At 42.1% G+C, this 18,797-nt stretch overlaps 2 protein-coding genes across 2 annotated transcripts in view; both read left to right on the plus strand.

Moving 5' to 3' along the window:
* LRP1B (LDL receptor related protein 1B) overlaps positions 1 to 18,797 on the plus strand; it is a 524,827-nt gene that overhangs the window by 218,954 nt on the left and 287,076 nt on the right. The window contains 3 exon segments of the mRNA XM_061608878.1: positions 57 to 183; positions 330 to 481; positions 772 to 896. Coding sequence (XP_061464862.1) covers positions 57 to 183; positions 330 to 481; positions 772 to 896 — 404 coding nt within the window.
* On the plus strand, positions 16,454 to 17,437 carry LOC133376538 (centriolar and ciliogenesis-associated protein HYLS1-like). The gene is given in 1 exon segment (XM_061608879.1): positions 16,454 to 17,437. A coding segment is annotated over 1 exon segment (915 nt). The 5' UTR covers positions 16,454 to 16,522.

Here is an 18,797-nt window from a genome sequence, read left to right on the forward strand (position 1 = left end):
CCACTCATCTATTTCAATAAACTTAGATTTTATTATAATCTTTTTCCATGTTCTAGATATTTATTCTGGACAGAATGGGGACAGGCACCCTGCATAGGCAAGGCACGTTTGGATGGATCAGAGAAGATTGTTCTTGTTGGCTCTGGGATTACATGGCCTAATGGAATTTCTGTTGACCATGAGGTTAGTTTTGTGTCTTCCTCTAAATAGTTAAGAGTTCAATTAATGCTATACAACCCTACAACATGCAAGTCAGATAACATTTATTACTTTATTTTCATAATAAAAGGTAGGATAAAAATATTTGGAACTTTTCAATTGATTCATAGGAAAATAAATTATATTGGTGTGATGCTCGAATGGACAAGATAGAAAGAATTGACCTTGAGAGTGGAAGGAATCGGGAGATTGTCCTGTCAGGAAGCAACATGGATATGTTTTCAGTCACAGTCTTCGGGGCTTTCATCTACTGGTCTGACAGGTAATTTATTTTTTCATAAGTATTTGAGTCTCAAAATGTTATTTCTGTGCCAGATGCTTCACCCTTGTAGGATTAGCCATTCTTTAGCAAGGTCACTAAAAGGTTCCCACAAAGCCATGCAATTTCCAGAGAAAGGGCACTTTTCGATATTCAAAGCTAAACCATATCAATGTCACAGGCAAAAGTGTGCTTTTTCACCTTCTGTTAGGCCAGATGTCTCCTGCATTTTAATGACTTTATTTTAATTAGTTGAGAATTGTGGATCAGATATCTCCAACATTTTTTGGCAGAGCTCATGCAAATGGGTCCATCAGACGAGGCCACAAAAATGATGCCACAGAGGCAGTATCCATGAGGACAGGCCTTGGAATAAACTTGAAGGAAGTGAAAGTCTTCAACAGAGGACGTGAGAAAGGTAAATTCTTGCTTCAGACTTTATTGTTTGATTGTACACTTTTTTGTATGAGAAGCAAAATAATAATTAGATTTTGTGAAAGAGGAGATAATTATTAAATAACAATTTAACCTTTTCAATAATAGCTAAATAGCAACTACATTATTAATTACAAGACTTAAGTCTTTTGTTGAAATTTTAAATCAGCCCCTAAAATGATTCTAAATTTATTTTAAAAAATAGGAGAAAGTTACTAACGAGATCATACAATATTTAGGTCAAAATCAGGGAAAAGAGATTACCTCTCAATAAGTATTGGAAATAAGAAATACTGGATTTTCCAACAATATGTTAGAAACAATGTTGAGAATGAATGTTTGTCACATTTCTATGAAATTGAGTTTCCAATCCATCAACTATGACTCATGAACTTTGAACCTACTTAATAAAATCTGTTATAGTAAGTAAAGGTGCAATCCAACTTGCATTTACACCAGGCTGAGGGGAGATGCATGTGGTTGATCTCCAGCTGAGCCAGCTGGGTCGCAACTCAGCTGGGCTATGTCAACTTAAGTCCCTCAACCGGGGCTCAGCTGAGACCCAGCTGACTCAGCTGAGACTGGCACAAGTGGAGCCGGTGTAAGCTGGCGTAAGGCCCGAGAAAGGCTTCAAGGGAGCAGCCGTAGATGGGGGATTTAGGTCATATCCAACTGATGTTTGGAGCACTTTTGCAGGTCCCAATCCTGGCAGAAGTTATGCCAGGAAAAAGGTTGGTCTAAGAAAATAATTGCAATAGAAGTCAATGGGGAGGGCTTACTCCCCGCTAGGGGTATTTGGGAGAACAGACTTTTAATTTATGGACCCTGCACACAGCTCCAGGCTGACCTGGGGTTCAATCAAGACAGAGGTTTCTGAATGGCAATTGGATGTGGTGGAACTTCACTCTGGCTTCTCTTGCTCCAGCATAACTTACACCAGCTTCCCCTGAGTTGGATTGCTCTGTTAGTAAATAAATAAATAGTATAATATATAGGACACAGGTTACATATTTTCTGTACATAAATAATTTTCTTGTAATTAGGATAGAAAGTCTAATTAGAAGATGAACATTTTTAGAATTATATTATTTTCAGCTTATATAACTAAGATATCTTGTTAGCTATATTTTACACCTCATATAATTTCTATATATTTCTGACAACTAGGGCAAGTTACTAACATAACATGGTGTGAAAAGCAAAGTTATTAAACACTGAAGATTAGTAGAAATGGGAAAATAGGACATATTGCAAATTTCTTTTCTGTTCAAATGATGGAAAGGCATTTATGAGAGGAACATAGTGCTCCTTTCAGGGTCAACCTAAGAGTGATGATGCCTCCTCAGTCAACAGATGCTGGGAGGGGGGCAGCCATTCCTCCTGAGCTCTCTAGCTATTTCTCACTGTTGGAGGACAGAGCTATGTGTGCCATGCAGCCTGATTAAGCGAGTCTCAGGTATGATGGAATACACTGTTCAATCACCAGTGTTGGAGTAAGGGTCAATTTCCAGTATGGTTGACATCTTCATGTGGAATGGAAGAGGGACATCATCTTGTCTTCACCTCAGACATCAAAATATCTTGAAACAGCCCTGACTCTTGTGATCCATAAGACACAGTTTAAAATAAACTAATAATAGGATGCAAGGAACATCCCCATCTCCATAATAACAAGAAAATTCAGCTTAGAATTAGGACTGAACTGAAAATGCCCTCCAAATTGTTGTTTCCCCCTTTTGGTATTTTTTTCAGAAGGGCAACAGGTTTTTTTTTAAAAAAAAAATGCCTGCCCTTTTGTCATACCATCACTTCCTTTTTTCTTTTTCTTTAAAATTACAAAACTTAAAAGAGGAGCAACAGCAGCGAACCTCTTGTCAAGTTCCTCCTTGTAACTATCATTGCCTCCCAAACTGTCATGTGCACAGCATTGTTTGGGGATTTTCCAGAGTGGCCACCCTGTTACAAAGGAACTTCAGAGGAAAACAGCATTGTAAAACTACCAATGTTCAATGTTCATTCTGTTTCCTGACTCCTAACTGAGCAGAGCAGAGGGAGCTGTCTCAGCTGGTCCACAGGAGAGGAGATATAAGCAGGGCAGCTTTCAGAGTGAGCAAACAGAGCAAGCGAACAGGGAGAGCAAACAGGAGTTTGACAAAGCTGTAGCAAGGGGGAAAAAAGGCCAAAAGGGCTGTGAAGCTGTGTGCTCTAAGCCATGTGCATGCTGGGGCCCTTGCACACCAGGCTGCCCCGGGCCCCAGCACTCCCGTTCTGCGATTCATGACAGGATTGGTACAGTGGATTGCAGAGCGGGGATCCCAAGCCGCCTGCCATTCCCCCTCTCTAGTTACCTTTCTCTGTGCTGTTTTTTCGGCTGCTCACAATGCGCACGCAGGTTTGCCATCAATCAAGATGGTGGCCGAGGTTTCTCTAAGGGTCTGAAGCCTCTGCTGCCATCTTGGCAGCAGAGAGAAAGGTAGGTGAAGCGGAGGAATGGCAGGAGGCTCTGAAGCTCCTGTCCTGCTATCCACGGCAGCAATCCTGCCGTGGATTGCAGAAGGGGAGCACAGGGCCCCCTGTAGCCCCACCTGGCCACCCGTTAGAACCGGCCCTGGCCATGTGCTCTGAAGGGCTCCATAGCAGCTTGATTGGAAAGCTTGATAGCTATTGGCTTAAGAGCATGGCCTGAGAACTGCTGAGGGCAACAAGCAGCAGCTGTGTGTGCTGGGACTTCCATTCTGTTTCCTGACTCCTAACTGAGCAGAGCAGAGGAAGCTGTCTCAGCTGCTCCACAGGAGAGGAGATACAAGCAAGCAAGCTTTCAGAGAGCGAGCAAACAGGGAGAGCAAACAGGAGTTTGACAAAGGAGTTCGACAGGGGAGGTCAAGGGGGTCTCTCTAAAAAAAACTAATTCTTCTTGTACAGTGCACCTCATACCAGTGGGACTCTCAAGTTTACCCTGAAGTAGGACAAGACAAAGCACAGGCCACTCCAAAACAAGTAGTTAGAAAGAAACAAAAGGTAGAAGAGAGTATGAATGGGAAGGATACTCCAGTGGTTGTGACATGCAAGGCATGTGCCATGTTTGTTATCTTGCATGAGAACAACATGGCGTACACGTGCAACAAATGCAAGCTCGTGGCACTGTTGGAAGAAAAAGTGAGAGGCCTGGAATAGTGGGTGGTCACACTGAGGACGATAAGAGAAGATGAGGAGTTCTTAGACAGAACACTAGAACAACAGCAGCAAAGAGAAGTGGAGGTGGAAGAACAACCATGTGGTAGCATAAGAGGCGACTACTTTGGAGAGGAACAACAAAGTGGAAGAAACTCCATGGGAAAGGGTGACAGGAGCAGAAGAGCTATACCCTTCACCAATGGAACTATGGAACCACTTTCAACCACTCGAGACAGGAGGACAGCCTGTGGTGGAAGAATTACAGGAGACCCCATGCAACAACAAGCAAGAGGCTGAAGCTCAGTCAAGCAGGAGTAATGAAACCACGCCCCACAACAAGAAGAGAAGAGTACTAATAGTGGGAGACTTGCTACTGTGTGGGATTGAAACCCAAGTATGCCGAGAAGATCCGTGGACTCACCAGGTATGCTGTCTACCAGGACAGATCAGAGATGTGACGGAAGGGTTGGCATCACTCATCAAAACCACTGACAGGTATCCCTTTCTCCTCATCCATGTGGAAACAAATGATACTGCCAAACAGAGCTATGAAGAAATCACATCAGCCTTTGAAGCTCTGGGAAGGAAACTCAAGGACTTTGGGGCCCAGATAGTTTTTTCATCCATCCTTCCAGTACTTAGAAGAGGATTAGAAAGGGAAAGAAAAATACTCTGTGCAAATGAATGGCTACGAAGGTGGTGCCAACATGAGAGATTTGGATTCTGGGACCATGGGCTATGCTTCCTGGAAGATGGATTGCTGGCAAGTGATGGGTTGCATCTCACAAGGACTGAGAAGAATGTGTTTGGCCACAGCATGGAGAAGTTCATCAAGAAGGCTTTAAACTGAATCCTAAGGGGGAGGCTTGTGCACAATAATGGGAACAGAGAGATCGGCTCTAATAGGGCCCAGTAACAGCCCTCAGAAAAATGTAGTAAGGAAGTCAAGCCATAAATCACATGGTCTTTGATGTCTGTATACTAATGCACAGAGCATGGGAAACAACCAGGACGAACTTGAACTCTTAATACAGGACGGTAATTACGACTTAATGGGCATAACTGAAACTTGGTGGGTTGTCTCCCAAGGGTGGAATACCAGCAATTGAAGGATATAACTTGTTCAAAAAGAACAGAAGGAATAAAAAGGGAGGTGGAGTTGTGCTATGTGTTAAAAATATATACCCCTGCACAGAAATACAGGAAGATGAGCTTGGTAGCTCCATCGAGAGAATCTGGATTAAAATTAATGGGGCAAGTAATAAAAGGAATGTGGTGCTTGGAGTCTACTACTGACCACCCAATCAAGGAGAAGACGACAATGTAACTTTTGCAAAGCAAATTGCCAATGTTTCGAGGAGGCATGATGTAGTAGTAATGGGGGACTTCAATTATCCCGATATCTGTTGGGAGACAAATTCTGCCAAACACGGCCCCTCCAATAAATTTCTGACTTTTGTTGGAGATAATTTCCTCCTACAGAAAGTGGAGGAAGCAACCAGAGGATCAGCTATCCTGGACTTGATTCTAACCAATAGAGATGATTTGGTGGATGAAGTGGCAGTTATGGGAACTTTGGGGGAAAGTGACCACACCATACTTGAATTCTTGATTTTAACAGAAGCAAAAGCTGAGAGTAGCCATATGCGCACCCTGGACTTCAAGAAAGCTGATTTTAATAAACTCAAAACAATTGTAAGTATGGTTCCATGGCAAGCAACCCTAATGAGAAAAGGAGTCCAAGATGGGTGGGAGTTTCTAAAAAAGGAAATTCTAAAAGCGCAATGGCAAGCAATTCCAACAAGGAAAAAAGGGGGAAAACAGCAGAGGAAGCCAATGTGGCTTCAAAAAAAGCTTAGAGATGACCTAAAAACAAAAAAGGACTCATACAGGAAGTGGAAAGAAGATCAGGCCACAAAGGAAGGGTACAGGCACGTATCATGGAATTGCAGGGATGGCGTCAGGAAAGCTAATGCTGAGAATGAGCTGAGGTTAGCGAGAGATGCTAAAAACAACAAAAAAGCTTTCTTCAGGTATGTCTGTAGTAAAAGACAGAGAAAAGAAATGATGGCACAGCTACTCAATGAGGATGGCAAAATGATAACTTGACAAAGAAAAGGCAGAAGTGCTCAATTCCTACTTTGGCTCAGTCTTCCCCCAAAAAAGGGTCTATGACCCTCCTGGGAAACATGAAGTAGAAGGGGCAGGATTGGAGCTTGAGATTGATAGATGAACGGTCAAGGAATATCTAATCACTTTGATTGAGTTCAAATCAGCAGGGCATAAACTGCATCCTAGAATATTGAAGGAACTGGCTGAAGAATTCTCAGAACCACTGTCTATTATCTTTACGAAATCATGGAGGACTGGTAAAGTGCCGGATGACTGGAGGAGAACTAATGTTGTCCCTATCTTCAAAAAGGGCAAAAAGGAGAAACCAGGAAACTACAGACCAGTCAGCCTAACATGAATCTCTGGAAAAATGCTGGAGCAGATTATAAAGCAGTCAATCTGTAAGCACCTTGAAAACAATGCAGTTATTACTAGGAGCCAACATGGATTTATGAAGAACAAATACTGCCAGACTAATCTTATCTCATTTTTTTATTGGCTAACCTCGCTTGTAGGCTGTGGGAATGCTGTGGACATAATATATCTTGACTTCAGCAAAGCTTTTGACAAAGTGCCCCATGATATTCTGATTAGCAAGCTAGCTAAATGTGGGCTGGATGGAACAACTATCAGGTAGATCCACAGTTGGCTCCAGAATCATACTCAAAGAGTGCTTATCAATGGTTCCTTCTCAAATTGGAGGGAGGTAACGAGTGGGGTACCACAGGGCTCGGTCCTGGGCCCAGTGCTCTTTAACATTTTTATTAACGACTTGGATGAGGAGGTACAGAGCATGCTTATCAAATTTGCAGATGATACAAAATTGGGGAGCACAGCTAATACCATGGAAGACAGAAACAAAATTCAAAGGAACCTTGATAGGCTGGAGCGTTGGACTGAAAACAACAGAATGAAATTCAATAGGGATAAATACAAAGTTCTACACTTAGGAAAAAGAAACTAAATGTACAGTTATAAGATGGGGGATACTTGGCTCAGCAATATGGCATGTGAGAAGGATCTTGGAATTGTCGTTGATCACAAGTTGAATATGAGCCAACAATGTGATGTGGCTGCAAAAAAGGCAAATACTATATTAGGCTGCATTAACAGAAGTATAGTTTCCAAATCGCGTGAAGTATTAGTTCCCCTCTCTTCAACACTGATTAGGCCTCATTTTGAATACTGTGTCCAGTTTTGGTCTCTGCACTTCAAGAAGGATGCAGACAAGCTGGAACAGGTTCAGAGGAGGGCAACAAGGATGATCAGGGAACTAGAAACCAAGCCCTATGAGGAGAGACTGAAAGAACTGGGCATGTTTAGCCTGGAGAAGAGAAGACTGAGGGGAGATATGACAGCACTCTTCAAGTACATGAAAGGTTGTCACACAGAGGAGGGCTGGGATCTCTTCTCAATCATCCCAGAGTGCAGGACATGGAATAATGGGCTAAAGTTGCAGGAAGCCAGATTTCGACTGGAGATCAGGAAAAACTTCCTAACTGTTAGAGCCATACGACAATGGAACCAATTACCTAGAGATGTAGTGGGCTCTCCAACACTGGAGGCATTCAAGAGGCAGTTAGACAGCCATCTGTTGGGAATGCTTTGATTTGGATTCCTGCATTGAGCAGGGGGTTGGACTTGATGGCCTTGTAGGCCCTTTCCAACTCTACTATTCTATGATATCCCTTATGGACTGAAACACAACAAAATATTTTTAGCACATTATACACATTCATTGTTGTAGTTGTCGATGTGGTGGGGTAGAGGCACCATTCTGACATAGATGTCACTACATCTTACCTAGATGGAGTTGGTATAGGACAGGGCAGCAACTGAATTAGGCTGCAGGATGCACTGGCATGAGCACTGGTGCATCTACACAACCCCAACCTCATCACCACCTATACAACTGCAGCTTCACCCCATGTCTGCTCTAGCACCATACACAGGTTAGCTATAGCAACACCAATGTTGAGAGGGCAGTTCTGCAGTTCTGCCCCACAACCCTGGCTAATATTGTTTAATTGACTTACCAATGCTAGGAAGTCTTAATTATCAACAACTGTTTTGTGAATTACCACTGTTAGTTACATAATTATCACTGTCTTTATTTTTCTGTATTTCATTTTCCTTGGGCCTCACTATTTACAATTTTCATCCACTCCCAAGCCATGTGTATATAAACCTGTAACTCAGAATAACCCTTCTGCATCTGATGAAGTGGACTGTATACATTTTTCTTTATTTGTGGATAGTTGACTTCTTTATATTTCCAAAACACATTGAGCTGTAATAAGTCTTCTTAGATGGAACCTTTGCAGACAAGCGTCTCCTTTTTGTGTATATGTATGTATGTATGTATGTATATGTATATAACATAATATTGCACAGATTTCGTTTAGTTAATAATTGGTTGCAGAATCTTGCACAAGCTGAGGTTAATGAACTGTCTTCAGAGGCAGCACCAAGAAGTTTATTATTAACTTGTTAATAGATATTTATCTTTTTTCCCCTGTTTTTATATGCATTTATTATATTGTGTTAAATTTGTGTTGTACACCTCATTGGGACTGGTTGTTGAAAGGCAGGCTATAAATTCTGAAGTTAAATAAAAGAGCAATCCCAGGCAGACACTACAGGCATCAGTGAACAGGCTAGAATCTTCCAGTAACAAACCAATGAAGAGTGGCCAATAGGTCAGTGGTAGAGCACATGCTCTCTATAAAGATCTAAGATTCAGTCCCCAGCATCTCCAGTTAAAGAATCTTAGGCAGGATTTCTGGGAAAGACTTCTGCATGAGATCTTGGACAACTCCTTTCAGTCATGGTAGAGAATTAGTGACCAGTGGCCTCACATGAAATATAGGTACTTCATATTCTATGTTAAACTATAGGGTGGTAAGTAAAAAAAAAAAAGTTCAGCGAGGAAAGACAATCAGAAATGCAATGTCCGAAAGCAGTCATTCATCTCTGAGAGAATCAGAACATCTCCAATCCCATTTGCCTGGCACCAATGTACTTAGGCAAAGAATTGGAATATATTCTTCTCAAAGAAGGCTTTGACCAAGACCTCCTAGTCATTGTTGAAGTGATACCCAAACATATCTATTGTGAGCGGCCTAGATAATTGCACAAGCTAGTGCTGCCTGTTGTCTAATTGCGGAGACAACTCTCGTGTCCTTGCAAGCATCTCAGTACATTATCTTAGAAAAGGAGACCTGGGATCTACTTTCCAACAAAGATTACCTGAAGGGAAAAAAAAATAATTGAGTTCTGGCCTTATTCAATTTGTATTTTCTTTTTGGTGCAATGGTCTCTGATGGAAACATGGTAACACTAACTCTTGGGACCTGTGGAAATTAGTATTTTGGGTATGAAGATTCATATTAATGGCCATTCTAATCTGTCATATATAATAGAAGCTATCCAGTGAGATACTAATTCTGAGAGTGAATGAAGGGCCCATAGTTGTCTAGAGAGAGAGAGTCCTACATGGAACAATCGATTCTGAGTACGTTGAGTTAAACCAATACTTGTGGGAACTTCTGAACATGAATGTCTGAAGATGACAAGGTCCTGGTGTGGCTAAATATTGTGGAGATAGCACCCAGGGCCAGCCCTATGATAAATAATGCCCTGGGCGAGGAGTGCCTTCAGCAACCACCTTCCCCATGGTCAGCTTTGCAGGACCAGCAGAAGGTTTATAGGGCCTGGTACAGGTGGGATATTGAGGGCCCTGTTGCTGTCCCCTACAAGGGCCCATGCTTGTGAATACAAAGCTGATGGCCACATGTGAAAAGTATTGCTTGCTTCATTTTTTCTTACATGGGGATAAGGGAATAGGGATCAGGTTGTGCTTCTCCTGAGTTCTTTCTCTCCAAATCCCTTCCGGCAGAGCTTCTTTCTGCTTCCCAGGCCTCAATCTCACAGGTCTTCTGGATGTGGGCGGCTGCTGGTGTTCTCTACTACTCACTCAGACCTTTACCACTCCTATACCTTTCCTTGATATAACTGCCACAGAAAATTACTCTCTAGTGGCAACATGCCTGAAAATCTTAGGTGGTGTTCAGTCACTTACTCACTACTTGAACTCTTACCCTGGCAGCCCTGGAGTTCTTTCTCTCACAAGAACAGGCTGCCTGCTCTGCCATGGAATCCCTCCTTAAAGCCTTCCCTGTTCCTTCTCTCCTTACATCAAATTCTGAAACCAGGGCTACCTGGCCTGAGCCAATCATAGGCCTGCCTGACCAAACTTATTCTATTGCTGCCCAGACATAAAGAAAGATTTTACCTTACCATTAGTGGTTTAGAGTCCCTTACATTTGAGTTGCAGGCCTAGTTAAAAAGCAGGCCCCTCCCTTTCAGCCTCCCATGGAAACATCTTATAGCCAGCTTAAGCCTCAAATTAGTATCCATTCTGTTTCATACACAACTATGTAAAATATTTACTTCATCATTGCCAGGAACAAGTCCAACTGTGTCATAATTGCATGTTGAGATTCAGTGTCATCTTACACTCAAATATACCATTTCCTCTTTTTGTGAAAACTTTAAACAAAATACAAAGAATTCTGAGGAGCAACATAGCAGGATCAGGGCATGGGCCAATGGCACACACAGGAACTAAGACAGGCCCCACTTCCTTTGTGGGGACCTGGGGCAAATTCTCCCCCATCCCCAGCCACTCTAAGCTTGCAGTGTTACCAAGTTGCATGGCTGGTACAGGATTGCAAAACATAGCAGTGTAACATGCCCTGCTTCTCTGAGGCTTTTCCCCAGCAATGTGTATGAAAAGGTCCTGAGTGACCTACCTTTTATTTGCTGCCCTGCTTTCAGTGTTCTAGTTCTAGGTTCCCAATGAAGTCTCTGTCATGTGGTATGGCTGGCTCTCGAAAAGATTATTCTCACTAAGCTGTAGACGTATATCCTTTATTATGTTCAGCACACACACAAAATGGCTTCTGCTGCAAGCTGTTCCATGAGCTCCAACATTTCCTCCTCAGCTACAAGAAGTAGGCCCTCTCTGTTGGAGTGGTGTAACTAGTCTGAAAAAGACAGTATTGCCATATACTACAATCTTCCAGGCTGTAGCTCTTTCAGTCTTCTTCTGTTGCAGACAATACATTAAAAAAAATACAGCCACTGAGCTCGGCTTGTTGCCCCCCCCCCTCAGCTAGACATTCCAGGCAACTGCCCAGCTCACCCACCCCTAATGCTGGCCCTGATGGCACCTACCTGTGATTGGATATAATTCCCTTGCAAAAATTCACTGAAGGGGAAGTGGGGTTCCTACTGGGAGGAAGGGCGGCATATAAATCTAATAATTAATAAATAAACAAACAAACAAACAAATAAAGAAAGAAAGAAAGTATTTTTCCATCTGGAGTCCAAAACAGTTGAATGATGGCCATATAAACCTGATGATTTTACTCTATGTGTTTACTTTGTGCTTTTCATTTGGTATACTACACTAGCCTCAGGCAGAAAAATGGTAGCATGTGGTGTTGGAGGAGAGCTTTGTGCATAGCATGGACTGCGAAAAAGACAAATAATTGGGTGTTAGAACAAATTAAACCAGAACTGTCACTAGAAGCTAAAATGATGAAACTGAGGTTATCCCACTTTGGACACATAATGAGAAGACATGATTCACTTAGAAAAGACAATAATGCTGGGAAAAACAGAAGGGAATAGAAAAAGAGGAAGGCCAAACAAGAGATGGATTGGTTCCATAAAGGAAGCCACAGACCTGAACTTACAAGATCTGAACAGGGTGGTTCATGACAAATGCTCTTGGAGGTCAATGATTCATAGGGTCGCCATAAGTCATAATTGACTTGAAGGCACATAACAACAAAATTATATGTGGTATGAAAGTAGATTAATTTTAAGTGACATAATGTTTGCATTGATAGACATTATCAAATGTGATACTAATTATGGATAATTGAAAGAATTATCTAAGGTTTTAGGGAATGGGTGTATTCAGAGAGCTGTAAAGCTGAATAGCTGAGGCAACTTATTTAGAAATGTCTGAACATGAAAACCCTTGAAATGACAAGCTTCCTGATATGGCTAAGGATACTGCAGACAGCACCTGCCTAATTAGAGTATTAGTATTCTGGATAGCTTCCTTTCTTCCTCTAGTTAGTATACTAGCTGGCAGAGACTCAATAAGTAGTCTGGTAGACTTTCTTAATAGAACCTGCACAAGATCTATTCCAGTATGTCGGAAGGTTATCTTGGATATGGGTTCAGAACTAGAACAAACGAGAGGTCTATTTTTACTAGGATTCTTTACAGGTTAGTTATGGGAATCAGATTTTTCTGGTCAATGTAAAATTAAGCCAAATTTAGCTCTTTCCAAGTAAATCTTGTAATGTGTTTCTGCAGAGAGGTCACCAGGGCTGTGGTATACTAGAAGCCTCTTATGGAGATTTCCATCAGTACTTCTTCATACAGCACATAGTTTAAGTAAGCAATTCACTCCCACAAGATGTAGTGATGGTCATCAACTTGGATAGCTTTAAAAGAGGATTATACAGTTTCATAGAGGGTAAGACTATCAATAACAATTGGCCACGATTGCTATGTTCTTCCTCCACTGTTGGAGGCATTATGGCTCTGAATACCACTTGCTGGGAATCGCAAGTAGGGAGAGCACTGTTGTACTTGGGTCCTCCTTGCAGGCTTCCCATAGATGTCTTACCAACTTCTTGTTCATTGGAGATGTAAGGAGGTTGAAAATATCAGAGTTATGAAACTTTGCATAAATATGGTTAATATGAGAGGTACTACTGTGGCTAAACCAGATTTGGCCAACTTTGTAAATCTGTTTCTCTTTGCAAAGGTATTATTGATGTGTTCTCCTAAGATGAAAGAAAAAATAGGTTTTCATATAAGAAACGGGCAATTTCTTCATGAACCTCCTTCATTGACCTCCTTGGTAGCTGATATGTATATCCAAATGATATACTTGTTTGTTTCTATGTAAATGTAAATGTACTGCCTTCAAGTTGATTCCGACTTATGGTAACCCTATGAATAGGGTTTTCATGAGGCTGAGAGGCAGTGACTGGCCCAGGGTCACCCAGTGAACTTCATGGCTGTGTGGGGATTCAAACCCTGGTCTCCCAGGTTGTAGTCCAACACCTTAACCACTACACCACACTGGCTCTCTAGACAGTGTTTAAAAATCCTCAGATTGCAAGGTGTCTTGCCTAGAGCCTAAGATAACTGATGCTCTGTTGTGCCTCTACTGGCCTTCTCTATCCCATGAGCTCAGGTTTTTTTTCAAAGGACTGACCAGACACAGTACAATATTCTAGATCCTTGATGTTTTGCTAGTTTGGGTGTTTTGCAGAGACCTGCATTTGAAGGAAATACTGTTGCCTAAGAACAACCCCATCAGGACTCCCTGGTGCCACATACTCTACACTTGGACCAGGGAAGATTTGTTCCTGTTGATTGGAAAGCCATGGCAATTCAGGCAGAATAATATGACTCTGCAATCTTTCTGCCCTTTTAATATACAGTGAACAAATACGATGTAATACTTTGGTCTAGTTCATATGGGCTACCATCTCCAACATAAAGTTGGTGAATACTCTCGGGTTGAAACCAGCCTCAGCCTAAAATTGGAAGCAGCTGGAGTTCTAAGCAAGGAAGCTACAGCGAGCAATGAACATGGGAATATGGGCACAGGTCTCCATCATGATATCCTATAGAATATGGACATAGGTCTCATGTATAAGAGCCTCCTTAGGATCTTGAGATCTAGAATGCCTCTCTAGTTGTTTGTTTTCCAAAGGTACAGTGGAGAAATCTAGAAGACGATGGAGGAGCTTACTGATGGAATATTATCAGTAACATATGCTGTGCAGCTAGCTTTGTGAAAATGAATGTGAATATAGAGTGAAGTGGGAAAATGTTGTCGAAATTATGTACAAAACCCTTACACAATCATGAAGTACATAATGACCTGGTCTATACACAATTGTTGATGCTAATAAGGATATTCCCTTTTTTGCCAAAACAAACGCCTGCCAGACATCTGTTCTACTTTAATCATTGCCAAGGGATGAATGTTGCTGTAATATCAACAATTCAGAGTCAAATTATGAAATAGAAACGTTGATCAGCTAAGGAGGGCTGGGTATGCCCAATGATGATCTAATTCACCAGCCAATAAAAACATAGGTTAGATTTGTTTTTTAAAATAGTGTTGCATGCCTCCCCAATCTCCGAGCGGTGAAATTTCAGGGGTCCCTGCGCTCATCCAGGGTTTGGTTTCCTTTGGGAAGAAGGTCAGCGGAGACTGCTGTGTCTTTATGAAATATGGTGTATTTATTTACACACATTCCAACCTGAGCTTAGGATGGAGGGGTTCAAGGCATCAGCAGTCCAATATTCAGCTTTTCCATCTGTATTACAGGAGGCACCCCAAATGCCATGGTGCAGAGAGCCAGTCTCTCTGCCTGCCTCCAGTTAACAGCCTTTCTCTAGAACAACTAAAAAACACAAAACCTCTCCTAGGCTTCAGGAGGGGAGGGGCTCTCCTGAAGAGTTTCAATGACAAAACGATCTTCCTGGCCCATCCAGCAGTTGCTGGGCAACTGATAGACCCATTATCCTGCCTGGCAACTCTATTTGTTTAACAAAAGACTCATCTGACCAGCAGAGTGAGTTCCTCATTCCAAGGCATAGGATTCCAAATCAGAGGTTGGACAGGGACCCTCAGGAATAATCCATTCCAACCCCCATACTCATAACAATAGACATATTTAGTGAGGCAATAGAGTAAGATTAGACAAATTCACTGAAACAAATTAATAGAATATAAGTTTATCAGTGGTTAGTGGCCATGATTGCTAAACTGAACCTCCATGTCCAGGGGCAGTAAGACTGGATCTCAGTTGTTGATGGGAACAATTGAAAATAACTGTTTCTCTAATGCCTGCCTATGACCTTCCTGAAAGCATTTGCCTGGCTACTATTGTAAATAGAATGCTGAGTTAGTTGGACACTGTACAGTCCAGCAGCCATATTCTTAGAGCCATTCTGTAGTCAGCTCAGGAAAGAGACAAGTTTGGCTGGGGAAGAGAGCAGGTTTGGTTTGGGCAGTGTTTTCTCCCATACACACTGTCCTCCTCTGTGTCACATGATTCACCCCAGATTTATCCATTTTGTTTCTCTAACCTAGGCTGCTATGCAGAACAGAAGGAACATAATTCCAAGTGAGGTCATTCCAGACTCACGTGAGAATATGCTGCATGGAAGCCTAGGTCTGTGGAAGACTCAACAGAGAAAAGAAATCACAACTCTAACAAATGTGCTCCCTTCCTCAGCCATTTCCAGCTTTTGAGTGTCGAGGTTACATATACATATAGATAATAATTTTTCTACATTCTAAGTATAAAATAGACAGGTAGAAATCCTATTTGAGGCAGAAATGTGGTGATGATTCTGTTTCTGATATGTCCATAATGGGATGGGTAAATATGTCAATTTTGTTTTCCCTCACTTTCTCATTTTCCCAATCTTCAATTCAGTTCTCCACATTTCCACATCATTTTGCAATTTTTTAACTGAAGCAGTCCTCATGAAAATTCATCAGCATTTTAGTATGAATTTATCCTAATGTACACATTTTTGTATGCATTTGCCTAATATTTTCGTATTAAATGCACAATTTACCCTAGTATATGCATTTTGGTAAATATTACCTGGCTGAAGAATTGCATTGCAAAATTTGAAGATGTGCAGATTTCAAAGAATGGCTGTGTTCCACTTCACATATTATTTTGGAAAGTGCTAATTAGGTTAGTTAGCCTTTAAATGTGAACTGAAACAATTTTACCCCATTGCTATTCTCTGCTAATGAGGTGGATATTCTGAGATAGAGGTTCTTCAGCCCCTTCTCGTGTCACTTGGGACCTTTCCCCCATCCATTATGAAGGTCAGAAACATTTACAATGGTGTCTGGTGAAAAGAACAGAATTAATAAAACTATAAATGTTCCATTTAGGAGGCTACAAAAACCTTGTTTTCTTACCAGAAGACAGGAACAATCTGTCAAGTGGGGCTACTCTTTATCTCCTGAGATCAAAAGATTTTAAACTTTGCCCTTGACCAAAGAGCATAGAAGCTAATTGATTCTTCATTGCCTTTACATAGACAAAAGACTGAATTATATATCCTTCAACTGTTTCAGTCCCTAAAATTTAGCTATTTACACATTGAAGTGTTGTTGCGCGAGGGCAGAAGGAAGCCGAGCAGGCGGCGAGCAGAATTGGTAACTTCACCAAGCAAAGCACAGCAATGGAAGCCCTGATGGGACCTGATCGCTACCACTGGGCCTCTATGAGCCGTGAAGATCAGCTCAAGGAAGCTGCAATGGCCTTTATCCGCCTTTGTGCAGAACAGGGAGAAGGTGATAGCCCAAGGAAGACACGTGCTGCACCTCAGCTAGACCCCTACACAAGAGCTTCGGTGGCCTCTTTGGCCAGACCTGCACTTCCTGTGATGATCAGACACCTTCAGACAGGATCCGCCTTGCAATCAAAAACTCCTGAGGTTCCCAGAGTTGCTAGGAAGCCTGTGATGAAAAGGAAAGTTTTGAGGTGAAGGCCCGATGGAGAAGTAGAGGTGACGGACGAGTCCATTATCAGCGAACCAGAGACTAGCAGTCCGAGTGACCCTGAGTGCGGGGAGTTGAGTCAAAGAATGTACAGTCTGAAGACTCAGCAAGAAGTAGAGGAGGAGTCATCAGAGGAGGAGAGTGGGCCAAGCATTTGCCCAGAGTCTGAGATTGCTTATTCCTGGAGAACTACAGAGGAGAGCCAGAGCCGAGGGTCCCAAAGAGAGAGCCAGAGCCGCAGCATCACAACCTACGAGCAGGACTTGATCATTGCTGGCCACCCAGAGTCCTTCATATTACCAAGACTGGAGCAGCTAAGCAGGAACAGAATGAAGACAGATTGGGTAGCCCGTTACCTGGAGCATAAGCATGACTGGGAATCGCTGCGGCTGCCAGGGGAAGATCCCAGGAAAGGTGCGCGTTGGAGCATCCGAGAACAGATGCTATACAAGTCAGAATTGCCTCCCAGGGCTCAGCACATTTATATCCCCAACAACTACCTGGTGCCTACAGAGAAGAAAAGATTTGCCCTGTGCTGGGGAATACGCTGTGACCTGGCAAATGGTGTGATACCTAGAAATTCCTACTCCTCCTAGCTCTATAGCTCCGTCCACAGGAGAACACCTTGCTTAGCATAGCCCAAAGATCTAGCTACTCCAAACAAGCAACCAAGCTAATTTGTTCACTTTGAGACCCTTTCAAATCCTTATTGGTTTTAAATCTATCTTTGATTTCTGGAACAGGTATTTTCTCAACAGAAATGGATTTTATGTATCCATGCTTCTTAAACAGTTGCCCCATATAGGATCATTTGCAAGACAAATGTTGTTCCCTAAGAAGCCAGGCAGATGTTTTTGGCTGTATTATACTATGTGATTTTATTGTATTTCTTGTGTTCACCGCCCAGAGAGCTATTGCTAGTCGGGCGGTATACAAATCTAATAAATAATAAATAAATAATAATAATAACATAATAGGACAGGTGTGGGGAACATTTGGCCATCCAGATGTTGGTAAACTACAACTCCCAACAGCTCCAGCAAGTATGGCCAGTGGCCTGGGATGATGGGAGTTGTAGTTCAGCAACATCTGGCATGTTATAACATAGTCATAAGCAAAATTAGTTCTCTTTCCCAAAGATTCTTGGAATTGATTACCTAGTTTATGTGCGTGTGGGAGTATTGTGGATCAATATATTTCTCAGATTTATCTGTTAAGGAGCCTCCTTTTCCTTTCCAACTTTTGCAGTTCCCAAAGTAAGCTGAATATTGTGTGAGAGACAGATAGACATTTATAGCTAAACCTGGGGGTGTTTTGTTTGCTTATCCTAAGAACGGATTACTTCTTCTCTGGGTTAGAGAGTGGTGCAACTGCATGCTGTCTGCTTTCTCAAAGCTGTTTTAGACTATTCATTCATTTAGTTAGTTTTTACATTTGTTATTCACTTTTCTTCACCAAAGCGACCCACAATCAATAAAAAAGCTAAAACCAGTATAAAAACTTAAAACAAAACAAAAAAGTTAAAACCACATAAATATAATAATGGTGCAACAACCTACCCTTGAAAAGAGACTACATCAAAAGCCCTCTAAAAGCCCTCAAAATTAGGAGCCAAATCCCTGGGAAAAGAGAAATGTTTATGCCTACCGCCTAAAAATAAACAATTCCTCCCTGTGGAGAGCATTCCATAGGCTGAGGGCTACCACTGAGAAGGCCTGCTCTCTGCACCTCCCTTGAAGGGGGCACACGAAGAAGGGCCTCAAGTGCCAAGTGCAGGGTCCGAGTTGGTTCATATGGGGAGAGGCAGTCCTTGAGGCATTGGGGTCTGGTGCCATATAAGGCTTTATAGGTCAAAAACAGCACTTTGAATTGAGCCCAGAAACTGATTGGTAGCCAGTGTTGTTGTGCCAAAATTGGTGTTATGTGCTCAGACCGTCTTGCCCTGGTGAGCAGTCT

This window comes from Rhineura floridana, chromosome 2 (assembly GCF_030035675.1).
Source record: "Rhineura floridana isolate rRhiFlo1 chromosome 2, rRhiFlo1.hap2, whole genome shotgun sequence".
Lineage (NCBI taxonomy): Eukaryota > Metazoa > Chordata > Lepidosauria > Squamata > Rhineuridae > Rhineura > Rhineura floridana.